At 26.6% G+C, this 14,412-nt stretch overlaps 1 protein-coding gene across 3 annotated transcripts in view; it reads left to right on the top strand.

Annotated features, from left to right (window-relative positions):
• Window positions 1-14,412, top strand: part of LOC107449668 (E3 ubiquitin-protein ligase RNF123) — a 42,779-nt gene that overhangs the window by 1,780 nt on the left and 26,587 nt on the right. For all 3 annotated transcript variants that reach the window (XM_043048974.2, XM_043048972.2, XM_043048973.2), the window contains exons 3-15: window positions 1,252-1,343; window positions 1,783-1,871; window positions 2,083-2,137; window positions 4,251-4,336; window positions 5,502-5,588; window positions 6,303-6,370; window positions 6,462-6,705; window positions 6,801-6,914; window positions 8,464-8,592; window positions 10,138-10,304; window positions 11,242-11,344; window positions 11,432-11,504; window positions 13,889-13,950. In XM_043048974.2, coding sequence (XP_042904908.1) covers window positions 1,252-1,343; window positions 1,783-1,871; window positions 2,083-2,137; window positions 4,251-4,336; window positions 5,502-5,588; window positions 6,303-6,370; window positions 6,462-6,705; window positions 6,801-6,914; window positions 8,464-8,592; window positions 10,138-10,304; window positions 11,242-11,344; window positions 11,432-11,504; window positions 13,889-13,950 — 1,369 coding nt within the window. The remainder of the gene's footprint in view (window positions 1-1,251; window positions 1,344-1,782; window positions 1,872-2,082; window positions 2,138-4,250; window positions 4,337-5,501; window positions 5,589-6,302; window positions 6,371-6,461; window positions 6,706-6,800; window positions 6,915-8,463; window positions 8,593-10,137; window positions 10,305-11,241; window positions 11,345-11,431; window positions 11,505-13,888; window positions 13,951-14,412) is intronic.

Here is a 14,412-nt window from a genome sequence, read left to right as displayed (position 1 = left end):
TTTTTTTTTGTAATAATTTTGAAATTTCTACTTCAAAATAAATACATATACTGATTTTTAAGACCATCTTATAGAGGTGAATGTAGCGATAAGCATTTTTTCTTGTTTACTTCTTTTGTCTCACTTTCCCATCCCTAAACAAACCAAGCAGATGTTTCCAACCCACAAGGATGTTGAAGAAGCATTACTGACGTGGTTAAACATTCGAAAAAGCTGCTATCTTCCAGTATCTGGACAAGCCGGCCAGGTGGTTAGCATGCTTGACTGCGAAGCCAATGGTTGCGGGTTCAAATCCCGCTCTGGGCATGGATATTTCTCTCTCTCTCTGTGTTGTCTTCTGATGTGTGAATGTATGAATGTGACCCACCCTATGAACAGGTATTTGGGGCAGTGTGGCGTGGGTAATGTTGCTCGCTTCCGTGACACTGGGTCACCGGTACCCACTGGGTAACATTATCTAGTGAATTCAACCTTCTCAAATTCATTATCTAAGTGAATTCAACCTTTTCCACAAACTTTCTAAGTTTATTTTTTAGTCAATTTTAATTTAGAAAATGATTTTTTTTCTATTACATTTTGCTAATATTAATAACAACTGTATATCAAATGTCTTCTCTTGAATAAGGCCAATATGAAAAGTTCAAAAATGGGCTTATTAATAAAAATAGTACTGGTCCTGACTAAAATATAAAAAACATATGAAACTCTTAACATTTGTTATCTGGAGTGGTATTTTAGTGCAATTTATCACTGAAATTTCATAATTGCATAGGTAGAAATAAGACTTTTTTTTATCTTCTTTTAAAAACCACCTTATTATATATTTTTTTAAAAAAAATCTACCTTATTTTATCCCTACTTTTAAAAGATTTTCCAAGAGATGTGACCTGAAAGAATAACTTTCCTGAAATCCTGAAAGAATAGTTTTGGAAAATTACTGTTTAATTAGTAATAGTATTCATATTTTTCTTTATAAAAATCATGAAAAATAGTGCTGGCTTTGACTAGATAGTTAGAAATATACAAGTTTTTAATTGTTTTTTTTTTATGTATGGTGATATTTTGTTGCCATTTTTCGTGGAAATTTCATAATTGGATGCTCTATGATTGGGCTTGTTTATTTTCTTTTAAAACCTACATAATCTTGCCTCTTTTTTAAAGATCTGTTTAATGATGTGATGCATCTATATCCTGACGAAAAAACTTTTGAAAATTACTTTGAAATTAGTTATGACATTCGTATTTTTTCAGGGATAGTCTCAATCTCGACAATATCGATGATTTCATTGAAAAAGAATTACGGAAAGCAGTTCAGTTTGCAGAATCTTCATCATCTGTTAATGGTATTGACTTTTTTTTTATTGTGTTCTTTATTCACTTTTTTATTGTGTTCTTTTTTTTTAATGTGTTCTTTATTTTCTTATTTTTTTGGTGTTCTTTATTCACATTTGTTAATTTACATATCAATCCAGCTTACCTAAAACCAATTTTTTTTTTTGAACTTTAAAAATTTGTGTTTAAATTTTATCTGGAAAATGGCATTCAAAAGTTAATACTTATTATTAATGTTTTTTTTTTAAATTTTTATTTTGAATCTATGTTCATAAATTAATTTTCAATTGAAACTTATGTGGTAGTAATTAAAGAGAACTCATGCTATAAGAAATTAAGGCGATCTATATCATATGAGTTGCAGAAGGATAGAAAAAGAATGTTTCTTGTAAATTTACATATTTATTGCTTTGAGATTGATATAATTATATTGCATTTTTCTGTTTTCAGAAAATCGTGGAGTAATTGGACCAGATAAAGTGATATTTGATGTTTCAAGTAATGTGGGTAGTTTGGTAATTGATAGAGATAGACTCGGAGTAAGAATTCCTTTTTATTAGTACCCATTTATGTTTTTATTTAATAATTTAGTTTTATTTTATCATTTAGTTTTATTAAATGATTCATTTTATTTAATAACTTTATTTTGTTGCGCATGAATTTATTAAATTTTTAGGTTAACTATAAGGTTTTGTATAGTTGAGCTATTTTAAATTAAACTAAAAAATAAAATATTTCTTTTTTTTTTAGCTTTCTAGTCAAAGTAATTTTAGTTCTATTCGTGCCAACTGCTGTGTATATAAAGGTGAGTTTATTCCTTATCATCATTTTGTGATATTTTGGTTACACTTAATAAACATGATCTTGGTTATCTTGTTTCAGCTAATGCAAATACTCTTTGCAATATTAATTTTTGAAACTGTCAAAGCTCTCAGAAGGTAATTTTGCATTAGCTTGAAGCAGCATTAACGGAAATTTTAATCATGACTAAATTTAGTCAGAATAAGCCTATTTTGAATGTATTAAGAGAATAATTCAAAAAATTAAAAGCAATTAAAAATAATACTTCCAATGGAAAAACGTGCTAAGCAGCAGAGAATCTGAAGGGAATTGAAACAAAAGAAACAATGTAATATGAAAAAAATGGATAAATATGACAACCGAAGCTGACGTCTTTAGGGGGTACCAGCTCCGAAAGTCATTAAAACAAAACCTTTTCTATTGAGAGAGTACGACAAAAGTCTAAAATTGCTCTCTCTGTACCCCAAAGGTTTTGCCGAAGTCAAAAGTCCAGGAAGAGAATTCAATTAATTAAATAATTTTTTTTTATTCTGAATGATTATTCATATGCAAATTTTTGACTCATGATTGATGAATAAATCATTAGTCATGACTAATTTTTTTGATTAAAATCTTGAATAATCAGTGAAAAATGCAAGCATTCAGTTTGTATGCATGGTATATGTATGTGTTAACATATTTTTATGTACGTAGAATGAATGTGTGTATATAAATACAATGTATTAATGTATGAGCATACATAGACATATTTTGAACTCATACAATATTTGTATGCACGTATGTACTTACTTATGCATATAAGATGTATGTATGCACAAACGTCATTTGTATGTACATTATTAATGCGTAACTTTGCATATAATATGCATGTAAACATGCATGTTACTTTGTATGTACGTATGTAAAGGCAATATATGTATGTACGTATACAAGTATATGCAAGTACATTCATAATATAAGTGTAGATATATGTGCATTGTACGTGAGAACTTTGTTTATACATATGATATATGTAGATATTTATACATATAAAATATATGAATGGACATATATGATTTGTACGTGTATTGTATGTTCATAAGTATGTATGCACATAACTATGCACATAGTCAAAAAATGTGTTTGTAATGTATCAGTGTGTGCATGTACAAAAATGTTTGTACATACTTGCATTGTACCTATGTATGTACCTTAAGTACATATAATGAATAAATGTGCACATGTACATTAAATATATGTATTTACAATGTATGTATATATATATGTACTTTATATGTATGTACTGTATATGAATGTACTTTATATGTATGTAAGTCAAAGTCTTTAGCTATCAAGGCTATGTCTTTAAACGAACCGACATGCAAAACATCGTTTGCTCTTTAATGTCTTATGTAAGGAATTTAACCATAAAGCTAAGACACATATGCACCAGTAAATATTTATTTTTGTCTTATTTTAACATACTCCAGTGTGAGATTGTTTTATAAGTTCTTATACTTAGTTGTGTTTAAAAGAAGCTTATAACAGTTTAGTTATTTAAGTTCATTTAAAAATCTATAAAACTCAATTTCTTATCGATTTTGAAAGCAAATGATAATCTTATTTTAAGTTCCTAAATATAATTTCAACTTAAAAAATTAAACGCTTTTTTGTCATGTAAACATTTCTCTGAACTATGAATTATGTTATATAAAAGTAAATTTGAAGCCTCAAAAATTTTGTAAAAGCACTTGAAAAGGATTTTTTTATTCAAATATTTTTCCAACCTAAAGAATGAAAATGAGCAAACAAATTTTCAAAATCCAGCTCAACAGTGTCACTGAAAGGCTTTAGAACAGAGACATTTAATTATTATTTTTTCAGTGGAGCCTGTATTAAAAATTGATATGTCACTCATGCACAAATGGTTAAAAAACAGATTTTATTAAATTAAGTATGAGATGAATTCTTTTTTTTTTATTTGTGTTCACAGGTGCAAGACTATTTTTCACAAACACATAATGTTTTTGTGCTTCAATATGTTGTTGAAAAAGTGAAACGGTTTATTTAAAAGTATTGTCAAAGTAGGTATTCATCACTTATTCAAAATACACTGTTTATTTTTATTCTTTTAACAGGAAAATGGCAATATGAGTTGATGCTTGGATCAAAAGGAGTCATGCAAATAGGATGGGCTACTCTCAGTTGTAAATTTTCACAAGAAGTAAGTTATTTATATTTTGCTACAGCAACTGCTTAGCAAATACTTTAAATGAAAAATGTTTATGCAGTTTGCAAATGTGATAATAGTTTACAAAATATGCTTAAAATAGTTAACTCTTAATGAATCAATGCTGCTATGCAAGCAGCATGGCACTTTCATTTATTGGATCTAATACCATGCATATGATTGCTAAAATCATTTTATTGTTTGAATCACACTTATTGCTGTTATATTTGAAATTAATTTAATTATAATTAATTATATAATCATAATTGATATAATTAATCAGTATATTTATGTTTGGTGGGAAGTATAATTATAATGATCTGTTACATTCTGGACTGTTAAAAGTTAAGTCTTATTTAAAACAGCTGTCTTTGACCATCAACTCGTTCCTTCATGGTCCATCATTGAGTTATCTAGTCCTCTGATTGTTATATAATCTGTAAATAAAGGAAAGCTGAAAACAGTGAAAACTTTGGAGTTCCTGTAATTAATTTTAGAAAAAAAAATAGAAGTAAACAGGACTGTTCAGCTGTTTAATTAGTGAAATCTAAGAACGAAATTATTGAAAGTAAACAAGAAAGGTCATTGGAAGAAGTTAATTTATGCTTTTAGTTTGGAATAACAATAAAAAAATTAGCATAAAGTAATGCAAAATTCTCAGGATATACAAAATAAATAAGCTTAAAAAAATTCAGCAGAGTGAAATTAGAGTTACTGCAACTGAAGCTCAAGAGATGAGTGAAAATAGTTAATAAAATTGCATTTAAAATTACTTAATATGACGCTAATAAAATTAACATGACTGTCTTGTGATGAAATGTATTAACTACATTTTATAAATTTTTAAAAAAAATTCAGATTAATATGCAAAAATCAGGTTTAATAATTCACAAATCATGTCAATATCCATCTCTAGGTTAAAATTCATAGCTGTAGGTCCAATCATTTGTCGACATTGAAACAGAGATGTATAAACATACAGATTCTTTTTTTATTGTAAGTAGAAATAAAACGTGTTTTGTGTGGGGTAAAGAATATTAAGTTTAATGCAATTGTGTTAAGTAATTTTGTACTATTTAATTTACACAATTTCATTAAATTTATTCATTTTTTCATTCATTTATTATTCATTATAGTTTATTATTTCATTTTATTTTAGAAAGGTGTTGGAGATACTCCACATTCTTATGCATATGATGGTCATCGAATACGGAAGTGGAACGTTTCTACTTATAAATATGGAGAGGTAAAATTTTTTATATAAATACATATTTTTGGGGGAAAGGGGATAAAAGGAAATTTTCTGTAATTTTATTTTTTAAATACAATTTTTTTTAGATGCATTACTCGGTTAAGCTGGAATAAAATATTCTGTTCTTTCAAAAAATTGGAATAGGTTATTTTGGAATATTTGTTGTTATTAGAATGTAACAAACAACATATGTTCTTTTAAAAAGTCATTGCTATGCACCATCTTTAGTGATATATTAGTTATTATAAAGAAATTGTTTTGATTATTGTGTTTAAATGTAATGTTATAAATAACAATCTTGAGGAATAAAATTCACATTTAACTCTGGAATAGATTTCTTAGAATCTATAATTACTTTTATATCAATGATTTTTATTAATTTAATTAAATTAATAAAAGCTTATTTCATTGTTCTATGCATTGAAGGAAATATAAGCAAATTTGAAATTATTTAAATTAAACTACAATCAGGGAACAAAATATTGAGAATAACACTAATTTTTCTAATTAAAATACTATTTAAGATGATTTTATGTTTTTAAATTTACTACGCTAATTTTTATTTAGCTGTACTGTGTTTTTTATTTAGTTGTAAAATTTATTAAATTTCCTTAAAAATCTATAGAAATGTTTTATTAATTAAATTTTGTATTGAATATTAATTAAGCTTATTATATAATTTTTAATTAATATTTTATACATTTTTAGTCATGGCTAACTGGAGATGTCATTGGTTGTGCAATAGATCTAGATCGAGGAGTTATTGGATTTTACAGGTAAAATCTTTTCACATTGTTTCACAATATATGTATAGTTTTTTTAAATATTTATTAGAATTCATTGTCTTATTCTGTGTTTTATACTTAGAAATGGTAATTACCTGGGAGATGCTTTTGAAAAAGTTCAGGTTGGCCCAGCACTTGCATATTTCCCTGCTGTCAGCTTAGCTTACAATGAGAATCTCGTTGCAAACTTTGGCTCTACACCTTTAAGATATCCTATTTGTGGATATCTTCCATTGCAAACTTATCCTAAGAAAGAAGTTGCCCAAACAAATAGGCTATTGATGTGGCTAGAAAAATTGCTTGATATTTACAATTCTGTGATTCAAGTTAGTTTATAAATATAGTACATATTCAAGTATTTTTTTACATAAAATACCATGAAAAACTATTGATTATAACAACTTTTTCTTCAAAATTTCAGGATCCAAATCCAGTTTTTGTTGTAAGAAATTGGCCTGCACAGTTCAATCAAGGTAGTAAATCACAACTTTTGCTGGTTGCTGCTCCTCTCATGCATAGGCTCAGTCCTCTACTTGTAAGTGTTTTCTATAAGTTGACTGTGATAATGTTCTTATCAAAAAGGTTTCTACTCTCCTTAAAAAATTTTTAAAAAAATTGTTTTACTTTTGCCTTTTAACTCGAATCTGTTTTAAATACGTTTCTGCCTTAGCATCATTAACTTTCATTTTTTTTAAACTATTAAACTTGTTCTTAATTTGTGTAATTTACTATGTATATTTTCATATTATATATATATATATATATATATATATATAACATTGTTGCCGAGTGGAAGGATTAAAGCAAGTCTTAGGCAGGGAAGGAGGGTACAAAATGTATTTATTAATTATTAGACAGAGAGCAGCAATAAAAGTGGTCATGAAATCGTTGTGCTTCTCAATATACATTAGGGAAAATCTTGCAATGTAAATCCGTAAAATGCTTCGTTTTAGGGAATAGGGAAAATCTTGGTACATAACTGTAGTTGGTTTATTAAATAGGTCGCGCAATTCCCACAAAAGCAAAGGGAAATATGTCCTGCTTTTAATTAATGCATGCTTGAGCCAAAAATAGATTTAAGAGACAGGATGTGAATTTAAAAGTGTGAGAAAGTGTTTCGATTAGAATAATAAATTAGGAAGAGGGTTTACAGAAAAGAAATTTCAATCAAGGAAAAAATTGGTCGAATGTTTCTTCCCAATACACTATTTCCCTATCTAATAACATGGAAAAACCAGTTTTGTTATGCAGAGAAGACTGAAGGTTATAGTACAACTTTTTACGTGCAGAACTGTCGGTGGGTTAATTGATTCTGCCTCCTTCTAAAAAAAAATAAATAAATAAAATATTATGAAGATTCATGGTTTATTTATTCTATTAAATATCATAAGTATTCTCTAAGTTTCGAACAGGATGCATGACATAATTTTCATGTTACTAATTTTGTTTGCCCCCCAATTTTTTTTAATTTTAATGCTTTCATTATTTTAAATCTTAAGTTTATATACAAAATAGTTTCTTGCTTGTTTTAGTGTATTTTAAGCTTTATTTTATTAATAATATGTTTAAATTTTTACCACTTTTTTTTTCACCCACTTGTTTGTACTAGGCAAATTTTGAAATAAATTTTTTTTACCACTTTCTGACTGGCTAGAGTACTCGCTTAGTAACTTGAATTCTGTGCCAGATAACAATGTAAGACTCCATTGTTTCTTAACTATGAATGGCAAATTTTATGGCCAATCAAAATTTCAATCACATTCTAATTCAAGGAAATTAACTGGCTTGAAATTAAAATGAAAAACAAAAACAACAAAAGAAAAAAAAATTAAAAACCAACATTTTCAGATGGTGTTAAAAGGAGAAAGTAATTCTTTTCTTGTTCTATCTAATAAAAATTTGGGACAACTAACCTCTTTAATCTCCTGAAATTTCTCCATGCTTTATGAAACTCATGAGTCACATGATTTTTGTTTTAGGGGTGGCAAAAACTTTGATTTTTTGATTACCTATAAAGTGTGGTTTTTAAAGACTTTTTTTTTATTATATCATAGATTTTTAAAAACCCTTATTTCCTTTTCCAGGCAAATGCGTTCCTTACTGAAGGATGTTTATTGCCATTTCTCTTTGATTTGCAAGTGAAAGATCAAGGATCAATGAATTCCAAATCTAGGATTACTTCTGTTCTTGAAATCATGTGGGCCCTTATGGAGGTAGTATTATTTGAAGTTACTTTTATATGTTCTTGAGAAATTATCTATGCTTTTGATCTCTGTGAATTGAAAGTTGTTAAAATTCGTTAATTTTTTTGACTCCTACTACTGGGAAAGTATTCCAAACGCCCATCAATCGAATGTAATAACCATGGTAATTGACATCACCTGCGATGGTCATGTCATTTTGGTGAAATAACATTTTCAGACAGGGAGCCGTAAGCCTTATGAAGGAAGTTAACTGTATAATGTTGAGGCTAAAATAAATTGATATCATCAATGAATTAAACAAATGTATTATTTTGTTGCTTGTAAATCTGACAAAAAATAAAATTTCTGTTAAGCTAGTAAAAAAATTTAATTTAATTACATCACATCATAAATATGACTCTTCTGATATAATGGTGGTCAATGTTTTAATGAAATACATTATTTTCAGTCTTGTTGACTAGACTAAAGATGATGCAAATAGGAAAGTAGATAAATCAACAGGGAGTAATTGGCTAATCAGTGAAATAATAGCTAGTACATTAATAGTTTTTTTTTTAATTAAGCTGCCATTCCAGTGTAATTCATTGTCCAAATGTATTAATATATTGTTCAAATACATATGGATTCTAACCTTCTTAACATGAAAATATTTGTTGTTTCTTTCAAGTATCTGGTAGTAACTTACAAAATAATAATTTGTATTTCACATGGAAGTATGGAAATTAAAAATGATCTAATGTTCGTTGAAAAAGGAAGGTGTTTTTATAGACGTATAATAAAGTCTGTATCATTCTGTATGTGCGCATTAAAAATTGTATTTAGAAAATATATGGTAGTTATAATTAATACAAATTGTCTGTGTATGCACTTTAATGTGAGTAATTTTTCTGTGTCCCTTTGAATTGGTGTTAATGAGGTTTCACTGTATAGCCGAGTGCATGTGTTAATAACCAGGTTTACAGTTCTATGTTGTAATCTGATATTTCATTAGAATACCAAAAAACAAAGTGTAAAACAAGAGTTCCTGCATTCTAAGATGAGATAAATTTACGAACCCTTATCGCTGAGAAATCTCCATGGGTCACATTGGCTATCATTTTGGCTTATGTCCCTTTCATAGGCCAAAGGTGACATAAATCTAACAACCATTATTGTAGAGGGGGCCTCCCTAGGCTATTTAAGCCCCTGTCTCTTTATTCATAAAAGGCCAGAACCACCTGTGAGTTAGTGATCAAGAATGTGTGTCATATGGTTATGTGGTGGTCATGCATGTTTAATTGATGTAGGGAGAAAACTTGTATGTGGCCCACCTAGATGTATATACATATATGTAAATGCTGCAAACTCATTTAATCTTGCTTATTACATTCTACAAATAAAAGGAATTTCTTTTGAAATTGTTGATAAATCAGTTTTTAAGTAAAATGTCGTGCTTTGTTTTTTTTAAATTTCTGTCCTTGTTTTTCATTTATTATAATCTTTCATTTAATTAATTTTATTCTAATAAATTTTAATGAAAGATTAGCTGTTTATTAATCTTCTTGTTTTTTTCAGCCTCATGAACTTTATCAATGCTTAGAATTCATTGTTGTTGCTTTATTGACTGGTTATCGATTTGCACCTGCTACTCCAGAGTTTCATGAACAAAAGAAATATTTAGCTTTAACACTTGCTCTCCTACAACACACCCCAACTAAACATTACCTGTTACAGAATGTATTATATCCTTTTTATATAAAAATATTAGTTGTTTTTTTTAAAAAAATTTTTCTGTATCTTGTAATCTATTTTTTATAATTTGGATTTTGATAAATTGTCACTTAGAAGTGTCAACTACGCTAAAAATTCATTGAAAATATAAAATCTCCAATTAAGCTTCCTCATCAAGTTAAGAAAGAGAATTAATGGACGTCAAAATGCTTGCTTTATGGATGAAGGAATTTTATCAATCTGGAAATAAAGGAAAATGTCAGGAAATTTAATTAAAGTATCAAAAAATGTCTCGGGAAATGAATAAAATTGAGTTTGAATTACCTAAAAGTAAGTTCAATATTTATTTTTAATTATCGGTCTTATTTATTTTCAATTATCGGTGATAATTATTTTAAATAAAAAAAATTCTTTACTTTCAACTCTAAAAATGAGTATAAGTGTTTTTCTTTACGTAAAAATAAGGCATAACTGAAAAATTAGTTGTAAAATTTCTGATTCTTCTGATTCTGATTTCTGGTTACAAAAATCAGGAATTTTTGATGAAATAACTCCAAAAATATCGGGAAATTTATTTAAAATGCCTAATGTCTGGGAAGCTGAATTAATTTGAGTTTGAAGTACCTAAATGTATAATAATTTATTTTCCTTTATTTGTTTTGTTATAATTGTTTTAGATAAAAATAGTTCTTTGCTTTCAACTCAAACATCGAATATGTGAGTTTTTCAAAAAAAATTCTATGCAAGAATGAGGCATAACTGAAAAATTAATAATAAAATTTATGCCAACGGTTACAAAAATCAGGGAAGTTTGATAAAATAAATCTGGGAAAGTCACTGAATTTTTTTTTCTTCCTCTTCCCTGATTTAATACATTTATTTGTTTATTTTTTGTTGAAATAAAATTCTAAATGATATGAGAACATATTCTTCTTAATTTTTTTTTAAGTTTGATAAAATTAAATTCCCTGTACTATTAGAAGTAAAGCCTTTAGACAAAGTTGGATTGGCAGAAGTTGTACCTGAAGTGTGGCTGGATTTTAAACAAGATGTAAATAAAAAAATTTGTATGTAACTTGTATTTGTTTTTAAAGTTTTATATTTTTATTTATGTTTTTTACTTTTGGAATCTTACTAGATGAGTGATGATGAACTATTTAGAAAAGCCTGTTATCAAAAATCTTGCACTCACCTGAAATTAGTTGTAAAAGGTAACTATTTTTTAAGAAACTTAATTCACTTTTGAAAATATTCTAGCTTTACAAAAGTACTTGAGGAAGTTCCTTTTATATTAATTTGTTTACATACCTGGTAGCATGGGAGTTAATTTCATACGCTGTCTTCATAAACCTAAATTTGTCTGTAATCCCAAGGAATGATATTATAATTATAAGAATTCAGCTTAATTTAACATAGATATAAATCAAAATTTTCAATTATAAAATATTTAAAAATTATTCACAAAACTTTTATGTAGTTTAAAATTATTTAAATTTTATAAAATGATATTTAAATAAATCCCTATACTGCAAAAGCCGATATATAATCAAATATTGTTTTTCCTTTTTGTCCTATGTTTTCAGTTTTATACTTTTGATGAAAAAAAAAGTTTAGAGTGGTTATAAAAAAAGGGTTAATGTTTTAAAATAAATTAAATGCATAAATATTTACATTAGACCCAATGCAGAAATTAGGATAAAAAGATATTTATAAAATGGATGAACTTACAAATGACAATAAAGAAATAAAATCTTTTCATTTCAAAAGAAGAAATTAATTTGCTGATGCCGTGATAACTTGCAGCATCCCGCTAAAATTAAGAGCTATGAAGATTAATTATGCTTTAGAAAATATTTCAAAATAGGTTCACTTTTTAATTTTTTTCTATTTAAAATGAAAGGAAAAAAGCTTGAACTTGCATCTGATTATAGAAATTATTCAACATTTAAGACTTATCACTAACAGTGTTGATGACAAGNGTAATCCCAAGGAATTATAAGAATTTAGCTTAATTTAACATAGATATAAATCAAAATTTTCAAATATAAAATGTTTAAAAATTATTCACAAAACCTTTATGTAGTTTAAAATTATTTAAATTTTATGAAATGATATTTAAATAAATCCCTATACCTTAAAAGCCTATATATAATCAAGTATTGTTTTTCCTTTGTGTCCTTCGTTTTCAGTTTTACACATTTGATTAAAAAATATAAGTTGAGAGTGGTTATAAAAGAAGAGTTAATGTTTTAAAATAAATTCAATGCATAAATATTTACATTAGACCCAATGCAGAAATTGGGATAAAAAGATATTTATAAAATGGATGAACTTACAAATGACAATAAAGAAATAAAATCTTTTCATTTCAAAAGAAGAAATTAATTTGCTGATGCCGTGATAACTTGCAGCATCCCGCTAAAATTAAGAGCTATGAAGATTAATTATGCTTTAGAAAATATTTCAAAATAGGTTCACTTTTTAATTTTTTTCTATTTAAAATGAAAGGAAAAAAGCTTGAACTTGCATCTGATTATAGAAATTATTCAACATTTAAGACTTATCACTAACAGTGTTGATGACAAGAGCAACACTTTATTGAGCAATAAAACAATTTTATTAAAGTTTTTTCCTTATATTATTTCTGACATAGAAATTATTCTACAGTTAAGACTTATCACTAACAGTGTTGATGACAAGAGCAACACTTTATTGAGCAATAAAACAATTTTATTAAAGCTTTTTCCTTATATTCTTTCTGACATAGAAATTATTCAACAGTTAAGACTTATCACTAACAGTGTTGATGACAAGAGCAACACTTATTGAGCAATAACACATTTTTATTAAAGCTTTTTCCTTATATTCTTTCTCACATAGAAATTATTCAACTTTTAAGACTTATCACTAACAGTGTTGATGACAAGAGCAGCACTTTATTGAGCAATAAAACAATTTTATTAAAGCTTTTTCCTTATATTTTTTCTCACATAAAATTCGATTTTCTCTTTTGTGTAAAGAACCTTTATTTTAGATTATCAAAATTGCGTGTTGATAAAATAAAAAGCAGATGAGACATATTGATCACAAATATTTATACATGACATATGAGCAATGAAGGAAGAAGAGTTATTATCTATTCTTAAATCATTGCAATTACTAGTCCCAATTTTTAATTCATTTGTTGTTGCAGGATAACTCTATGATTCATGATAAAACAGATGAAAAAATGTAAACACTTCATGCATGCATTTTTGAACAACTTGGAGTGAAATGTTAAGCTTACAATTATTGTAATGAAGTTTACTTGATAAAATTATGATAAAGTTTCCTTTCATAATGTCCCTCATATAAATTGCATTATAAAATGATTATGAATTATCCTTTATTTACTTTTTAGCTCATTGTAAAGTCATAATTTTTAAAATTATTATCAATGTATAAATTAAATTGTTATAAATATTGGTATTGAAAAAGCAACTTTTAAGAATTTTAAGCACCATCTGGATTCCATTGATTCTTAGGGTATTTTTAGTTGAACAAATATATTTTATTATTTTGTTTAGTTTATTATATAATAACTTTTCTTTTTTAGAGGTTGAGCTTGTGCAATTAGAAATTTTGTTAGAACTCTTTGATGCTTCTAATGTGTATCAAGTAAGATATTTCTAGTTATTATGCTATTTATTAGTAAAAAATTAGTACTTTTTAATGTACTTTATGCTTACTTATTGTAAACTTATTAATTTATTTTTATAAAATAGTTACTTTAAACAAATAATGATATTTTAGAGTGTTAAAACATAGATGTTTTGTTTCAGTAAATGTTACTGAAAAGTCTTTTTCAGTTAATTGTTTTTATTTTAAAAGTTAAATGAACTTATTTTAGCCATCAAACAATTTGTAATGATATAGCAATTATGAAAAATTATTTAAAACATTTAATAATTCAAAATCGATAGTCTCTTTTGAGAACAGGACTGCATTTGTAAGAAGTTCCTGTTTCCAATGATTGTCAAATAAAATATCTTTCAACTCTAGGAATCTTTATCAAAGTATATTGAAAAATAATTTTTTATTTATTTATAGAAAGTGGAATTTTTCCAAAATATTTACAGT

Source organism: Parasteatoda tepidariorum, chromosome 4 (assembly GCF_043381705.1).
Source record: "Parasteatoda tepidariorum isolate YZ-2023 chromosome 4, CAS_Ptep_4.0, whole genome shotgun sequence".
In the NCBI taxonomy this organism is placed as follows: Eukaryota; Metazoa; Arthropoda; class Arachnida; order Araneae; family Theridiidae; genus Parasteatoda; species Parasteatoda tepidariorum.
Note: the sequence above shows the minus strand (reverse complement) of the source record. Positions and strands in the feature narration are given on the sequence as shown.